The sequence below is a fragment of the Mercenaria mercenaria genome, chromosome 1, assembly GCF_021730395.1.
Source record: "Mercenaria mercenaria strain notata chromosome 1, MADL_Memer_1, whole genome shotgun sequence".
Taxonomy (NCBI): Eukaryota; Metazoa; Mollusca; class Bivalvia; order Venerida; family Veneridae; genus Mercenaria; species Mercenaria mercenaria.
The window spans coordinates 101,926,329-101,944,986 of NC_069361.1; the positions used below are offsets into that span (position 1 = coordinate 101,926,329).

The 18,658-nt window shown below is 36.8% G+C and overlaps 1 protein-coding gene across 5 annotated transcripts in view; it reads left to right on the forward strand.

Annotated features, from left to right (window-relative positions):
• LOC123528663 (clathrin heavy chain linker domain-containing protein 1-like) overlaps nucleotides 1-18,647 on the forward strand; it is a 49,503-nt gene extending 30,856 nt beyond the window's left edge. For 4 of the 5 annotated variants that reach the window (XM_045308569.2, XM_053518884.1, XM_053518882.1 and 1 more), the window contains exons 7-11: nucleotides 760-1,020; nucleotides 4,553-4,573; nucleotides 13,762-13,936; nucleotides 14,158-14,543; nucleotides 15,398-18,647. In XM_045308569.2, the coding sequence (XP_045164504.2) occupies nucleotides 760-1,020; nucleotides 4,553-4,573; nucleotides 13,762-13,936; nucleotides 14,158-14,543; nucleotides 15,398-15,627 (1,073 nt within the window). In that variant the 3' untranslated portion in view covers nucleotides 15,628-18,647. The remainder of the gene's footprint in view (nucleotides 1-759; nucleotides 1,021-4,552; nucleotides 4,574-13,761; nucleotides 13,937-14,157; nucleotides 14,544-15,397) is intronic. The other variant, XM_053518890.1, reaches the window with a different exon arrangement.
• The last annotated feature ends 11 nt before the right edge of the window (nucleotides 18,648-18,658 follow it).

Below are 18,658 nucleotides of genomic sequence, written 5' to 3' on the forward strand. Positions count from 1 at the left end.
CCGTCCGTCCGTCCGTCCTTCCTTCCGAAAATGTTGTGTGGCGCGTAGCTCTGAAAGTATTTGACGTAGAGTCACAAAACTTTACAGGAATGTTGGTCAGCATGTGTAGTTGTGCACCTGGGGTTTCACGTCCGGATTCATGCAGTCATGTAGGAGTTATGGCCCCTGACTTTGTAAAAATTGGTTATTTTAATGTTGTGTCGCGCATAGCTCCAAAAGTATTTGACCTAAAATCACCAAAGTTTACAGGAATGTTGGTCAGCATGTGTAGTTGTGCACCTGGGGTTTCACGTCCGGATTCATGCAGTCATGTAGAAGTTATGGCCCCTGACTTTGTAAAAATTGGTCATTTTAATGTTGTGTCGTGCCTAGCTCCAAAAGTATATGACCTAGAGTCACAAAACTTTACAGGCATGTTGGTCAGCATGTGTAGTTGTGCACCTGGGGTTTCGCGTCCGGATTCATCCAGTCATGTAGGAGTTATGGCCCCTGACTTAGTAAAAAATTGGTCATTTTAATGTTGTGTCGCGCATAGCCCCAAAAGTATTTGACCTAGAATCACCAAAGTTTACAGGAATGTTGGTCAGCATGTGTAGTTGTGCACCTGGGGTTTCGCATCCGGATTCATTCAGTATTGTAGGAGTTCTGGCCCCTGACTAATGTCATTTAGTGGGGGCATCTGTGTCCCATGGACACATTTCTAGTTTTGAAAATGTTTGGTATACATAATACTAGAATTATTTCTGTTTGTGTTTTCAGAGGTAGCTGCCGAGAACCAGAACCAGTCAGAGGGCATGGGGCCACAGCGAGAAGGGTCAGGGTTTGGAGAGGGCCCATCTACAACATCCACATTTGAAGACGATGACCCTAATAAAGAAAAAGAGGCAGAAATGATGCTTGAATACATTGAGAAGTTTAATGAATTGTTTGAGGATGGGAAGTATGAAGAAGCAGCTATTCATGCTGCTAACAGTCCCAAGGGTATACTAAGGACATCAGCAACACTTGCAAAGTTTAGAGGTGAGCATAAGTGTTTGGGTGTTTTTCTTTTCTTTTTTAATTGAATAGACTTTAGTCTAGAATAGTTCAGCTTTGTTGTATATAGAATTAGATTGAAGTCTAGATAGCTGTTTTCTTTATTCTATACACATTTTGTCTTTTTATTTCAAAATTCCTGGTTGTTATTTCTTCCATAGAAAAATTGAAAGAAGTACAAAGTATTTGCACAATAACTTTAGTTTGGAAATGAGGAAATGACTACTTTTTAGCTCACCTGAGCCAAAGGCTCATGGTGAGCTTTTGTGACCACTCAATGTCCGTCGTCCGTCGTCCGTCATGTGTCCGTCAACAATTCCTAAAAAAAATCTTCTTTTTGAAAACCACCGAGCAGAAATACACCAAACTTCACAGGAATGATCCTTAGGTGGTCCCCTTTCAAAATTGTTCAAAGAATTGAATTCCACGCAGAACTCTGGTTGCCATGGCAACCAAAAGGAAAAACTTAAAAAATCGTCTTGTCCAAAACCACAGTGCCTAGGGCTTTGATATTTGGTATGTAGCATCATATAGAAGTTCTCTACCAAGATTTTTCAAATTATTCCCCTAGGGTCAAATATGGCCCCGCCCCAGGGATCACATGGTTTATATAGACTTATATATAGGAAAAACCTTTAAAAATCTTCTTGTCTGAAACCACAAGACCTAGGCCTTTGATATTTGGTATGTAGTATTGCCTTATGGTCCTCTACTAAGATTTTTCAAATTATGCCCCTAGGATGAAAAGAGGCCCTGCCCCGGGGGTACCAAGTTTTACATAGACTTATATATAGGAAAAAACTTTAAAAATCTTTTTGTCTGAAACTGCAAGGCCTAGGCTTTCGGTATTTGGTATGTATAGCATTGCCAAGTGATCCTTTACCAAAATTATTTAAAAATTATGCTCCTGAGGTGAAAAGAGGCCCCACCCAGGGGGTCCCAAGTTTTATATAAACTTATATAGGGAAAAAAAAAATAAAAATCTTCTTGCCAGAAACTGCAAGGTCAAGGCTTTTGATATTTGGTATGTTGCATTGCCTAGTAGTCCTCTACCATAATTGTTCAAATTATGCCCCTGGAGTGAAAAGAGGCCCTGCCTCAGGGGTACCAAGTTTTACATAAGACTTACATAGGAATTTTTTTTTTAAATCTTCTTGTCTGACAGTTCAAGGCTTAAGCTTTTGATATTTGGTATGTAGCATTGCTTAGTGGTTCTCTAACAAGATTATTCAACTTATGCCCCTAGGGTGAAAAGAGGCCCCGCCCAAGGGATCACTTGTATGTGAGTTACATAGGAAAATATACTTAAAAAATTATCTGATATATTTCCTAGACTGTTTAATTATAATTACCTGATGACCCCAAGTAACTAGGGGTCCCTTGACCTAAAGACCTATGTTTTTGTTTTTTAAGATACAGCCTTGAAATTTGGATGACATATACAGTTTTGCACACCCATCTTAACAGCTTGGAAATTTGGACCACTTCAATAAATTTCGATCAAGATTTCAATACTCATCTTTAATGTTCTTATTGTGACCTACTGACCTACTTTCTTGTTTTTGAAGCTACAGCAAAATGATTTGGACCACATGTATAATGTTTGATACAGATTTCAATCCTCATCTTGAATAGTCTTTATCATTACCTACTGACCTACTTTCTTGTTTTTTAAGATACAGCAGAGAAATTTGGACCACATGTAGAACTTTTGATTCAGATTTCAATCCTCATCTTGAATATTATTAACCCTGACCTACTGACATACTTTCTTGTCTTTGAAGCTACATGAAAATGATTTGGACCACCTGTGAAAACAGATTTCAGTACTTATCTTGAAGAATCTTTACCATGACCCTCTCACCTAGTTTTTTTGTTTTGTTTTGTTTTTGAAGCTTTAGCAAAGAAATTTGTTCAAGCAAGCAGTTAAGTTCAGGTGAGCAATATAGGGCCAACATGGCCCTCTTGTTAATCTAGACATAGAGTTTTAATCTGTATAGATTCATATCTGTCACAGAAATTTTGAGGTTTTTATTACTCCCTACTGGCCAAAAACTAGTTTCAGAGACAATATGACTGTGTTTTTCTGTCTATCGTTCTGTCCATCAGTCAGAGCAATCCAGACTTCCAGGTTCGGTCAACTTTCAGACCGTTAGCTTAAAGGTTAAGGCCACACTTAAGGTTAATATGGTATTAATATGATCTGTTTTGTGTCCAGTCCATAACTGTGTCATCCATTAAGGGATTATAATTTATATTATTACTTAGCACAAATATTTCCCATAATGAGATGGCATGTCATGCACAACACCAAGACCCCTAGCTCAGAGGCCAAGGTCAGTCTTGTAGGTCAAAGGTCAACAGTGTTTATTCCTGTCAAGTCTGTAACTTAATCACCCATCAAAGGATTTTGATATTATTTGGCACACGTTTTCCCCATAATGAGACAACAGGATTTTTTCCTGTCCAGTCTGTAGCTGAGCTGTCCATCATATTACTTGTTATAGTTATTTCCCGTGATAATATGATTATTCATGCACAGCTTCCAGAAACCTTGCTTAAAGGTCAAGATTACTATTAAGTTTAAAGATTAACATCATATTAAAAGGGAGTTTTTCATGTCCAGTCCATTACACTGACATCCATCAAAGGATTTTATATGTTGTTTTTTTTATTGCACAAATGTCCACGATAATGAGAAGACATGCCATGCACAACACCCAGACCCTTAGTTTAAAGTCAAGGTCACATGGGGTGTTCAAATGTCAGCAGAATTATTTTTCCTGTCAGCTGAATAACTCAGCCATCCATGTGACTTTCCACAAATGTGCCTTAGACCTCTATCTCAAAAGTCAAGGTTGAACTTTGGAAGCTGAAGGTTAACAGTCAAGTGTCTGTTTTTGTGTCTATAAATGTGCCACCCACCAAGGGACGTTAATATTACTTGGCACAAATGCCCTCAATACTGATACACTATATCATATGCAACTCACAGACCCTTAGGTCAAAGATCAAGGTTACTCTTGGAGGTCAGTTGTTAACAAGATCTCTTCTGTGCCTGCTCAATAAGTATACCATAATCAAGAGATTTTAATATTAATATTACTAAGTACTTAATTTTAAAAAAAGTTGGTATTTTTTTTAATTACTTTCCTTTAATATGATGAAGTATTTCATTACTTTTTTCTCTATCCTCCCACCAATTTAATAATGAAATGTTATTAACATGTATATTTTTGAATATTAATAGATGTTAAAAGCAATTATCAACTGCTGATTGTCAGATATGCAAATTTGAATGCCAGCATTTACATTATAACATATTGTATATATAGCACAATACTGTATATACAAAATTGAAATTATGTTATGCTAGGGGACACTGTATTACAGGGCAATACTTCATTCACTTTGTATTAGAACAGTTTGTACTTTTTATTGTTATTTAGAATATTGCTTTTGTCTGTTTTCCATTTTTGCTATAATATATTACATATTTATATACCACCACTATTAGCTGCACCAATGGATTATGACGGTACAGTAAAGCACATGTTTTCTTCTCAAACTGTCTTAATACTGACTTCATATTTCAAATAAAGGCTCTACATCAAGTTCTGTTTTGAAAGAGTATAAATCATGGTGTAATACATCTGTTCTACTTTTTTCATGAGTTTTATTTAAGCATTCTAGCATAAAACTGCTGTTCTCACTTTTTGAGGATGTTTTAACAGGAGAGAAAACGTGTGTTAACAGAGAGATTCTCGCGCTCACATGGGAAAGCATAAACATATTATGGCCCCAAAACAGATAATTCAAAAGGAAATGACATCATTGTGAAAAAACAAGGCAGATGTTCCCGTGCATTTCATGGAACTTAAATGATGTTGAGGGACAATATATTAATTTATTACCTTTTAGAATAGTGTTAGCGCATGTTCATTTTGTGTTATAATATCTTCAGAATTTCTCGGGATTCTCAGATGTTATAACACGAAAAAACATGCATTATCCCTACAGTCACACACCATATTTCACTGTGTATAAAGCACATGTAATTTTGGGATTGGAAATTTGGGGACATTCCATGTTTCCATACATTCTGTGCATCAGAAAAATAGATTTCCAAAAAGGGAAAATTACATATTAATTTTTCTATGTGACGTATATTGAAAAATGTCAACAAATTAATGATAAAACATGTGATTTATACATAGACCAGTGAAAATTGGCAAGCCTAAATGGTGAAATTATGAAGTCAGTATGAAAGTTGAACCAATAAACCTTCCCAATTCCTTCTTCACTATGAAGTCCTGTTTCTTTATGCAGTTGCACTTGTTATTTCATAATTCTGTTACTTTGTTTGATTCATATCACAAATTTTGCATGCCGGCTTTCTTCACTTTACGTAATTTAAAAATCAACATCGTAAATCAAGTGGTGATATTTCTAACATAGTTTTATATCTTAAAAATACAATAGTGTGAAAATTTGAACTGTACCTGTGGTTACTGTAATTTTTATGTAACAAGCAATTACAAGTCTTAATTTTTAAAAAAAAAACTATATTAGCGCATTCTGACTTTTATTGGTTTGTTTTTAGCTCAGGGTGAGGTATTGTGATCGCTCACCGTCCGGCGTCCGGCCACACTTTCCTTTAAACAACATCTCCTCCTAAACCAACAGGCAAATTTTGTAGAGCTTAGATATTTCACATGTAGCATTGCCTAGTGGACCGTTACAAAATTTGTTCAAATCATGGCCCCCGGGGTCAAAATTGACCCCGCCCCAGGGGTCACTTGATTTTACATAGGAAAATATTTAAAAAATCTTCTTCTCAAAAACCAGAAGTCCTAGAGCTTAGATATTTGACATGTAGCATTGCCTAGTGGACCTTTACTAAAATTGTTCAAATTATGACCCGGGGGTCAAAATTGACCCCGCCCTAGGGGTCACTTGACTTTACATAGGAAAATCTTCAAAAGTTTTCTAAAAATAAACCAGAAGGCCTAGAGCTTAGATATTTCACATGTAGCATTACCTAGTGGACCTCTACAAAATTTATTCATATCATGACCCCCTGGGTCAAAATTGACCCTGCCCCAGGGGTCATTTGATTTTACATAGGAAAATCTTCAAAAATTTTCTTAAAATAAACTAGAAGGCCTAGAGACTAGATATTTGACATGTGGCATTGCCTAGTGGACCTCTACAAAATTTGTTCAAACCTTTTCCCCCGGGGTCAAAATTGACTCCGCCCTAGGGGTCACTTGATTTTACATAGGAAAATCTTTAAAAAAAATTCTAAAAATAAACCAGAAGGCCTAGATCTTAGATATTTGACATGTAGCATTGCCTATTAGACTTTTACAAAGTTTATTCAAATCATGACCCCTGGGGTCAAATTGACCCAGCCCCATGGGGTTACTTGATTGTACATAGAAAAATCTTCAAAATTTTCTAAAAATAAACCAGAAGAGCTTAGATATTTGACATGTAGCATTGCCTAGTGGACCTCTACAAAAGTTTTCAAATCTTGTTTTTAAAGTTACTTAAAGAAAATTTCAACTATATTTTCTCATAATTCTTTTGATTGATTTCTATTATGATCTTTTGACCTTGAAGACTTGTCCTTAAGTGCAATGATAACAGGTGAGCGATATAGGGCCATCATGGCCCTCTTGTTTTGCATATATTTTGACTAATTCTAAGGTCTGTCTGAATTCAGCAAGAACAAACAGGTCAGAAAACACTGCACATGTTGTTTGTGGGATTTTATAAATTATGATCTTTTTTCCAGCAGGTGACTGTTATTTTCAGGTACAGGGATTTATATGTTGTGGACATTTTTTGTACCTTTTTTCCAGTTGATATTTGTTTCAGGGTATCAGTTTTTAAATGATAATTCAGATTTTTACTAAGAATTAAACATCTATATGCAGAATTTTATGGAAAGTATGTAAAATTATTACACAGTAGTTTCTATTCCCCTTTAAGTTACAATGGTACCGGGAACGTCAATATTTTTCCATACACTGACGCCTGAATTTCATATCGGGTGCATGACGTTTTTTAATGTGTGTCATTGCATTAATTCTTTAATCTAGTTCAGTATTGTCAATCTTATTCAGGCTATTGGACATATTAATAATATTTACATTACATTTATACATGTATATACCTATATAATAAAAAGGTTATTAGCTTTGCATCGGGAAATTCCGCTGCAGAACTTGTGCGTATTTCCCGATACAGAGCTAATAACCTGTAAGTATGAGCTCTTTAATTTACATGAACACATGACAGTGTATGTTAGGTGATTAGTATATTAATTAGATTTGCCTTTTGCATAATGCTTTGATCCTTAATTGTTTTTTTTTTTTAGTAAAAGTAAAATTAGGTTTAGTGTAAGATATTGTTTTTGTCAAGTAATTATGTCTCCCCCAGGAGACATATTGTTTTTGCCCTGTCCGTCCTTCCGTCCATCCGTACGTCACTCTTCATTTCCGAGCAATAACTGGAGAACCATTTGACCTAGAACCTTCAAACTTCATAGGGTTGTAGGGCTGCTGGAGTAGACAACCCCTATTGTTTTTGGGGTCACTCTGTGAAAGGTCAAGGTCACAGGGGCCCGAACATTGAAAACCATTTCCGATCAATAATTTGAGAACCACTTGACCCAGAATGTTGAAACTTCATAGGATGATTGGTCATAAAGAGTAGATGACCCCTATTGATTTTGGGGTCACTCCATCAAAGGTCAAGGTCACAGGGGCCTGAACATGGAAAACCATTTCCGATCAATAACTAGAGAACCACTTGACCCAGAATGTTGAAACTTCATAGGATGATTGTACATGCAAAGTAGATGACCCCTATCGATTTTGGGGTCACTCCATTAAAGGTCAAGGTCACAGGGGCCCGAACATTGAAAACCATTTCCGGTCAGTAACTTGAGAACCACTTGACCCAGAATGTTGAAACTTCATAGGATGATTGTTCATGAAGAGTAGATGACCCCTATTGATTTTGGGGTCACTCTGTCAAAGGTCAAGGTCACAAGGGCCTGAACATGGAAAACCATTTCCGATCAATAACTAGAGAACCACTTGACCCAGAATGTTGAAACTTCATAGGATGATTGTACATGCAAAGTAGATGACCCCTATCAATTTTGGGGTCACTCCATTTAAGGTCAAGGTCACAGGTGCCTGAAGATTGAAAACCTTTTCTGGTCAGTAACTTGAGAACTACTTGACCCAGAATGTTGAAACTTCATAGGATGATTGATCATGAAGAGTAGATGACCCCTATTGATTTTGGGATCACTCTGTGAAAGGTCAAGGTCACAGGGGCCTTAACATTGAAAACCATTTCCGATCAATAACTAGAGAACCACTTGACCCAGAATGTTGAAACTTCATAGGATGATGTTTGGTCATAAAGAGTAGATGACCCCTATTGATTTTGGGGTCACTCCATCAAAGGACAAGGTCACAGGGGCCTGAACATGGAAAACCATTTCCGATCAATAACTAGAGAACCACTTGACCCAGAATGTTGAAACTTCATAGGATGATTGTACATGCAAAATAGATGACCCCTATCGATTTTGGGGTCACTCCATTAAAGGTCAAGGTCACAGGGGCCTGAACATTGAAAACCATTTCCGGTCAGTAACTTGAGAACCACTTGACCCAGAATGTTGAAACTTAATAGGATGATTGGTCATGCAGAAGAGATGACCCCTAACGATTTTGGGGTCACTCTGTGAAAGGTCAAGGTCACAGGGGCCTGAACATTGATAACCAGTTCCGATCAATAACTTGAGAACCACTTGACCCAGAATGTTGTAACTCCATAGGATGATTGAACATGCAGAGTAGATGACCCCTATTGATTTTGGGGTCAGTCTATTAAAGGTCAAGGTCACAGTGACCTGTTCATATAAATCATTTTTTGGAAATAACTTGAGAACCACTTGACCTACAATGTTGAAACTTAATAGGATGATTGGACATGCAGAGTAGATGACCCCTATTTATTTTGAGGTCACTTGATCAAAGGTCAAGGTCACAGAAGCCTGAACAGTGACTTGAGAACCACTAGGCCAAGAGTGTTGAAATTTAGCGGGATGATTGGACATGCCAAGTAGATGATCCCTATTGCAGCCAACCATCAGTGTCTCTTTGACTTTCGCTCCTGACCCCTATTGACTTCTTGCCTATAGGACTTTGCATTGGGGGAGACATGCGCTGTTTAGCGGGTGAGACATGCGCATTTTAGCTCACCTGTCACAAAGTGACAAGGTGAGCTTTTGTGATCGCGCAGCGTCCGTCGTCCGTCCGTCCGTAAACTTTTGCTTGTGACCACTCTAGAGGTCACATTTTTCATTGGGTCTTTATGAAAATTGGTCAGAATGTTCACCTTGATGATATCTAGGTCAAGTTCCAAACTGGGTCAGGTGCGGTCAAAAACTAGGTCAGTAGGTCTAAAAATAGAAAAACCTTGTGACCTCTCTAGAGGCCATATTTTTCACAAGATCTTCATGAAAATTGGCCAGATTGTTCACCTTGATGATATCTAGGTCAAGTTCGAAACTGGGTCACGTGCCTTTAAAAACTAGGTCAGTAGGTCAAATAATAGAAAAACCTTGTGACCTCTCTAGAGGCCATAATTTTCATGGGATCTGTATGAAAGTTGGTCTGAATGTTCATCTTGATGATATCTAGGTCAAGTTTGAAACTGGGTCACGTGCGATCAAAAACTAGGTCAGTAGGTCTAAAAATAGAAAAACCTTGTGACCTCTCTACAGGCCATACTTTTGTATGGATCTTCATGAAAATTGGTCAGAATGTTCACCTTGATGATATCTAGGTCAAATTCGAAACTGGGACACGTGCAATCAAAAACTAGGTCAGTAGGTCAAATAATAAAAAAAACCTTGTGACCTCTCTAGAGGCTGTATTTTTTATGGGATCTGTATGAAAGTTGGTCTGAATGTTCATCTTGATGATATCTAGGTCAGGTTCAAAACTGGGTCAAATGTGGTCAAAAACTAGGTCAGTAGGTCTAAAAATAGAAAAACCTTGTGACCTCTCTAGAGGCCATACTTTCAAATAGATCTTCATGAAAATTCGTCAGAATGTTCACCTTGATGATATCTAGGTCAAGTTTGAAACTGGGTCACATGCGGGCAATAACTAGGTCAGTAGGTCAAATAATAGAAAAACCTTGTGACCTCTCTAGATGCCATATTTTTCATGGGATCTGTATGAACGTTGGTCTGAATGTTTATCTGGATGATATCTAGGTCAGGTTTGAAACTGGGCCATACTTTCAAATAGATCTTCATGAAAATTGGTCAGAATGTTCACCTTGATGATATCTAGGTCAAGTTTGAAACTGGGTCACGTGCGGTCAAAAACTAGGTCAGTAGGTCTAAAAATAGAAAAACCTTGTGACCTCTCTAGAGGCCATACTTTTGAATGGATCTTCATGAAAATTGGTCAGAATGTTCACCTTGATGATATCTAGGTCAGATTTGAAACTGGGTCACGTGCCATCCATAACTAGGTCAGTAGGTCAAATAATAAAAAACCTTGTGACCTCTCTAGAGGCCATATTTTTCAATTGATCTTCATGAAAATTGGTCAGAATTTTTAAAAATCTTGATGATATCTAGGTCAGGTTCATAACTGGGTCCCATGAGCTCAAAAACTAGGTCACTATGTCAAATAATAGAAAAAACAAAGTCATACTCAGTTCAAAACTGGGTCATGTGGGAAGAGGTGAGCGATTCAGGACCATCATTGTCCTCTTGTTTACAAAAGCATTTTATAGTTTTCTTTTAGATTTAAACCATCTCTTACATCTTTGAAGGATATTTTCTGGTTTATAAAAGCTAATTAACTAGATTGATGGTAGGAAGAAATTAAATTCATGGGTAAACCATGTCTTTGTATTGACTTTGTTTTTAATGCAGTATATATGGCAAAAGCTAGGCTGTTATGATTCTGTTTACATTGCAATTACAAGTATTTCATTAAAATAATTATTATTATGATCCCACCACACAGTGGTGTGTGAGACATATTGATTTACTCCTGTCTGTCTGTCTGTCGCAAATCTTGTCTGCGCTCTTAGTCGAACATTTCTCATCCGATCTTCACCAAGCTTGAACAAAATGTGTTTGACTGTAAGTCCTTGGCCAAGTTCAATAACTAGCCAAATCGGCCCAGGCACTTCGGAATTATGGCCCTTGAATTACCGAAAATTGGCTTTTTAGCTCACCCATCACAAAGTGACAAGGTGAGCTTTTGTGATCGCGCGGCGTCCGTCGTCCGTCCGTGCGTGCGTCTGTAAACTTTTGCTTGTGACCACTCTAGAGGTCACATTTTTCATGGGATCTTTATGAAAGTTGGTCATGTGCCGTCAAAAACTAGGTCATAGGTCTAAAAATAGAAAAACCTTGTGACCTCTCTAGAGGCCATATATTTCACAAGATCTTCATGAAAATTGGTCAGAATGTTCATCTTGATGATATCTAGGTCAAGTTTGAAACTGGGTCACGTGCCATCAAAAACTAGGTCAGTAGGTCTAAAAATAGAAAAACCTTGTGACCTCTCTAGAGGCCATATATTTCAAGATCTTCATGAAAATTGGTCAGAACGTTCACCTTGATGATATCTAGGTCAAGTTCAAAACTGGGTCACGTGCCATCAAAAACTAGGTCAGTAGGTCAAATAATATAAAAACCTTGTGACCTCTCTAAAGGCCATATTTTTCATGGGATCTGTATGAAAGTTGGTCTGAATGTTCATCTTGATGATATATAGGTCAAGTTCGAAACTGGGTCAACTGCGGTCAAAAACTAGGTCAGTAGGTCTAAAAATAGAAAAACCTTGTGACCTCTCTAGAGGCCATATATTTCATGAGAACTTCATGAAATTTGGTCAGAATGTTCATCTTGATGATATCTAGGTCAAGTTTGAAACTGGGTCACGTGCCATCAAAAACTAGGTCAGTAGGTTAAATAATAGAAAAACCTTGTGACCTCTGTAGAGGCCATATTTTTAATGGGATCTGCATGAAAATTGGTCAGAATGTTCATCTTGATGATATCTAGGTCAAGTTCGAAACTGGGTCAACTGCGGTCCAAAACTAGGTCAGTATGTCTAAAAATAGAAAATCCTTGTGACCTCCCTAGAGGCCATATTTTTCAATGGATCTTCATGAAAATTGGTCAGAATGTTCACTTTGATGATATCTAAGTCAGATTTGAAACTGGGTCATGTGCGGTCCAAAACTAGGTCAATAGGTCAAATAATAGAAAAACCTTGTGACCTCTCTAGAGGCCATACTTGTGAATGGATCTCCATAAAAATTGGTCAGAATGTTCACCTTGATGATATCTAGGTCAAGTTCGAAACTGGGTCACGTGCCATCAAAAACTAGGTCAGTAGGTCAAATAATAGAAAAACCTTGTGACCTCTCTAAAGGCCATATTTTTCATGGGATCTTAATGAAAGTTGGTCTGAATGTTCATCTTGATGATATCTAGGTCAAGTTCGAAACTGGGTCAACTGCGATCAAAAACTAGGTCAGTAGGTCTCGAAATAGAAAAACCTTGTGACCTCTCTAGAGGCCATACCCTTGAATGGATATTCATGAAAATTGGTCAAAATGTTCACCTTGATGATATCTAGGTCAAGTTTGAACCTGGGTCACGTGCCTTAAAAAACTAGGTCAGTAGGTCAAATAATAAAAAAACCTTGTGACCTCTGTAGAGGCCATACTTTTCATGGGATCTGTATGAAAGTTGGTCTGAATGTTCATCTTGATGTTATCTAGGTCAAGTTTGAAACTGGGTCAACTGCGGTAAAAAACTAGGTCAGTAGGTCTAAAAATAGAAAAATCTTTTGACCTCTCTAGAGGCCATATTTTTCAGTGGATCTTCATGAAAATTGATCTGAATGTTCACCTTGATGATATCTAGGTCAGTTTCGAAACTGGGTCACGTGCGGTCAAAAACTAGGCCAGTAGGTATAAAAATAGAAAAACCTTGTGACCTCTTTAGAGGCCATATTTTTCATGAGATCTTCATGAAAATTAGTGAGAATGTTCACCTTGATGATATCTAGGTAAAGTTCAAAACAGGGTCACGTACCTTGGAAAACTAGGTCAATAGGTCAAATAATAGAAAAACCTTGTGACCTCTCTAGAGACCATATTTTTCAATGGATCTTCATGAAAATTGGTCAGAATTTTTATCTTGATAATATCTAGGTAAATTTTAAAACTGGGTCACATGAGCTCAAAAACTAGGTCACTATGTCAAATAATAGAACAAACGACGTCATACTCAAAACTGGGTCATGTGGGAAGAGGTGAGCGATTCAGGACCATCATGGTCCTCTTGTTTACTTTTGTCTGTACTCTAAGTCGAATAGTTCTCATTTGATCTTCACCAAACTTGAACAAAATGCGTTTGCCAATAAGTCCTCAGCCAAGTTTGATTACTAGCCAGATTGCCTTAGGCACTTCAGAATTATTAAATGGCCCTTTAATTACCGAAAATCGGCCTTTTTACTCTTGTCTGTGCTCTAAGTCAAACAGTTCTCATCCGATCTTTACCAAACTTGAACCAAATGTTTTTGACCATAATAAAGTGTTACTTTACATAGCTTAAGAATATAGCTTAGTACAATTGATTGTGTTTTTCAGATGTGAAAGTACGTATCAATGGCCGCACGCCATTACTGATGTTTTGTGATGCACTGATGCCATCAGCAGGATCAGAAAATGCTCGGCCAGATGCACGTTTATCCCTCGAGTGTGTCGAATGTGCACTTTATGAGAATAGGCTGGATCTTCTCTCACACTGGGTGGCTCAGAAAAGGTAGAAAAATGAGAACTTAAAATAGTCAGCATTGTCATTGTCTTTTTGTATATTTAGTAAAGATTAATTTACTTTAGGATTGAAGATAACTTTGTAATTTGTCAGCCAAATGGATAAGTTTTGTTGAAAATGGCAACAGAAATAGAGATGTTATAACTAATTTTGAAATTGTCCAGTAGTGATAGAGATATTGTTTTTTTTTTTGGTTTTTTTTGTAACAGGTTGACATTTACAGAGGAGATGGGACATATGATACACAATCATTGTAAATGTCAGATACCATGTCGCTGTTCAGCTCAGGCAATGGCACAGAATGTCTTCATCAAGTTGAAAATGTACAAAGAAGCAATTGTCTGCCTATTGAAACAGGGAAGAGTAAGGGCTGGCCTGGACTTAGCCCGTCAGAGATGTGACTTTACAAAGGAAGACTACATAGATTTGTTGCGGAGCAGTCCGTCCATACAACTTCTTCATGCGCTGGTTGATAGGGACAACAGAGGAGAGCGCCCTCTGTCTATTGGTTGTGTCATTATGAATCTGATGGAAGAAAATAAGTTTGAGCTGGCTCTCCCTTTTATACAAGAGATGCAGCATAAACCCTCAAAAGGTTGGTACTTTATTTAGAACAAAATGCCAAGTGTATATTATCTTAATGACTTTGCAAATGAACAGATTTTCTCAAATAAAATATATAAACAGGATGATATTTTCAAAATAAGTACTGTGAAATTATTAATCTTATGGGTGTCAAACCTCAAAGTTTATGCCAAAACTGCTATTTTGTTTTAGCTTGAATAAGTGGATTTTAAAGTTGAAATACAAAAGGCATTTAATTATGGGGTTTAATTATGTCTCCCACCACACAGTGGTTTGGGAGACATATTGATTTACTCCAGTCTGTGTGTGTCTGTGTCTGTGTCTGTGTCTGTGTCTGTCACGAAGCTTGTCCGCACTCTTAAGTCGAACATTTCTCATCCGATCTTCACCAAACTTCAACAAGATGTGTCTGCCAATAAGTGCTCGGCCAAGTTCGATAACTAGCCAAATCGGCCTAGGCAGTTCGGAATTATGGCTCTTGAATTACCAAAAAAACTCAGATTTCTTGCACAGCTTTACCCCCAAACCGGCGCCTATACTACTAGTAGTATAGGCTTCCTTTTGGCGTCAAGAAAGCGCATGCACATGTGGATTAAGTAAACAGTATATAAAGACTGACTTACTTTTTACATGATTAGGCAGTTGTGGGAGACATGCGCTTTTCTCAAAAGCATCTCTAGTTTGTAGTTTGTAACTTTTCAGACAGAGAGTATGTCTAGTTTGCCTGATAAGATCTATGCCTGTAGTCAGATTTCCTAAGAATATGATTTCATTTTGGCACAATGACTGTATCAAATTTTGTTGTGTTTTAGATGGTGTTCTACAAAATTGAAACCAGTTTGCTAATTTATTGTATAATTTCAGATGAACCCCATACTTCAGCATTCCATGCAGCTGTTCTAGATGACCACGAGACCTCTGTACATGACTGGAATGAACTGGTCCATATCCTACAGGACCAGGGATATGGGGAGACAGCTATGGGACTTCTGGCAGCTATCACTGTCCTTCAGGCAATGAAAAATGCAATCAGAACAAGTCAGGAGGAATTTCATAATCTTGCTCAATCTGAAAATACAGATGTTCTGTTTTAGACAAATGTTTCAGCTATCATAATTATGCTCTCTTAAACATTTCAGTTGACTTTCAACTGAAATGGACTTAAAGATCATGGTGCATAATGGCAAGGTGGATTTTGTTAAATATGCCTGTGGAGCTGTTCTCATTTTAGTTTTTGAGACAAATTAGTTGGATAAATATTATAACTCTTATATTCAGTGAGTTACTAGCATAAAGTAAAATATTAGGAGGTATTGTGCAGTTCTATAGATGTACATCAAACGTGGCTAGAAGCGTCACTACATTGACCTTTCTCAAGTTTGTTTAAATGATTTTATCACATTTGATGTCGTGGGAGTGAAATAAAGCCATTACATAAATATTAAATTTGATAATACACGAGTAATTAAGAAATAATAAATCTCATCCAGTGATTTGTCGTTGAATAATATCATTGTTTGGAGTTCAGATGCGAATGAATTATATCATGAGGGCTGTGCCCGAGTGATATAATAATACGCATCTGAACGACAATGATTTTATTCAAGAGCAAATCACTAAATGAGATATATTATTTCGATTCTAACACATTACCAAGGATTTTTAAGTACATCCTTGATGACGTCCGTCAAATATTTGCCTGTTTTTTGTTGGTTTCTTTTTCAATGCGCCGCTATGCTGTTTGACGCTAAGATGTAATGATTGTGAAGTCAGAACAGTGAATTGTTGTAAAATAACACACAGCTTTCAGTCTTCTTTGTTTGATAGGAAAATGATTCAAGTCATGTTAGAATAAAGCTTAGACGTTGACGTCGTTTATAATATAGGAGACGTTGGGCGAATTTACTTGGTCTATATAGGTAAAGAAAGAAGAAATTTTGATGTTTCAACAGGAAAAGCTTACATGGGATAAAAAGAATAATACATTTGTGTCTTTCCACATTGAATTTATTAGCTCACCTGTCACATAGTGACAAGGTGAGCTTTTGTGATCACCCTTCGTCCGTCATCCATCGTCAGTCCATGCGTCAGTGCATCCGTGCGTCAGTCAACAATTTCTTGTCTGCACGATAGTGGTTTTATTTATGATTTTATTTTAACCAAACTTGCACACAACTTGTATCACCATAAGATCATGGTTCCTTTCTTGAACTGGCCTGATCCCATTATGGGTTCCAGAGTTATGGCCCCTGAAAGGGCCAGAATTAGCTATTTTGACCTTGATTGCACAATAGCAGCTTCATTTATGATTTTATTTTAACCAAACTTGCACACAACTTGTATCACCATAAGATCTTGGTTCCTTTCTTGAACTGGCGAGATTCCATTATGGGTTCCAGAGTGATGGCCCCTGAAAGGGCCAGAATTAGCTATTTTGACCTTGTCTGCACAATAGCAGCTTCATTTATGATTTGAATTTAATCAAACTTGCACAAAACTTGTGTCACCATAAGATCTCAGTTCCTTTCTTGAACCGGCCAGATCCCATAATGGGTTCCAGAGTTATGGCCCCTGAAAGGGCCAAAATTAGCTATTTTGACCTTGTCTGCACAATAGCAGCTTCATTTATGATTTGAATTTAACCAAACTTGCACACAACTTGTATCACCACAAGATCTTGCTTCCTTTTTTCCTGGCCAGATTCCTTCATGGGTTCTGGAGTTATGGCCCCTTGAAGGTCCAAAATTGGTTATTTTGGCTTTTGCAGCCATATAGAGACTTCATTTATTGTTTTATTTGATACAAACTTTCAAAATATCTTCAACAACAATAAATCTTGGATTCCATGACAAATCAGATCCAATCATAGGTTCCAGAGTTATTTTATATCTGATTACCTCCCCTGATTGTAATCAAAATGGATTTATATCAGTAAGTACTTATAGGACTTATTTGAAATTTCATTATTGTTATTAGTTGGACTGAGACAATCAGGGTAGATAACTATGGACTGATTTATGTCAAATTACCTCCCTTTATTTCAAATTAAAATGGGTATATCTCCATAACTAATGAAGATACTGATCTGAAATTTCATTTATGTCAACAGATTTATTTGGCAGATCCTTCTTTTGTTCACCCACAATATTTATTTTTTTAATTACTTCCCTTTTACGTTACTATAAATAGCTTATTTTTAGTAACTTTTTTATTATTAGCCGTAGGGAAAAACCGAGACCACTTTTCTGTGGTACAACATGGATGGTACCTCCAATTTTTAGGTGTTTATTGACATATCTATACCTTGTAAGAATTTTTTTTTCTTTTTGGTTAAATTTCTTCCCATTGTTGTTCCTGTCCTTTGGACTTAGATATTTTTTCTGAGGACCTTCTTGTCCTTAAGTGCAATTATAACAGGTGAGCGATATAGGGCCATCATGGCTCTCTTGTTAAACTTGTGAATAAAATTGATAAAATGCTCGGCATAGCCTCACATTTTATTATTTTATTCAACTTGTTTAGTAAATTCAATATGAAAAGACACTCGTGTAAAATCCTTTACATAATTGGCTGACATTACGGGGCTGCAAGAGCTGAAAATAATCTGTTTATGTATGAAACATTATCCAGATTGTTATCTTAAAAGCTTTTACCTGGTATTTTATGTTACTAGTAATTACTGAGACCAGTGTTGAGATGTGTCATACTGTTCAAGGCTATTTTTCTGATTTTATTGTTTAACATGTTAGTATTATTATCTATCATATTTCTTTTTGGATGTTTTTCAAAAGTTACCCTTCAGAATGAAAATTTATCAGAATATATTTTGAGAATATGATGTGTATTATCATCATAAGGGTAGCAGAGAGTCAGAATTTTATTTAAGGCCATAAAAATGAGCCAAATCCTAGTGGTTCATTATAAAATGTATTAAATGTATACATGTGTTACGAGATAAAACAATGATAACTTTCATTAACAGTGAGTATTCTTGAAAAGATGTATGTTCACTTGTTAAGGTTTTACCGAAATATTCCTTACTGTATCATGTTTGATGTTATATGCTTCTCTTTATTATTGTCTGTGATATTAAAAGACTGAAATTGTTATCAAACAGTTTTGTTG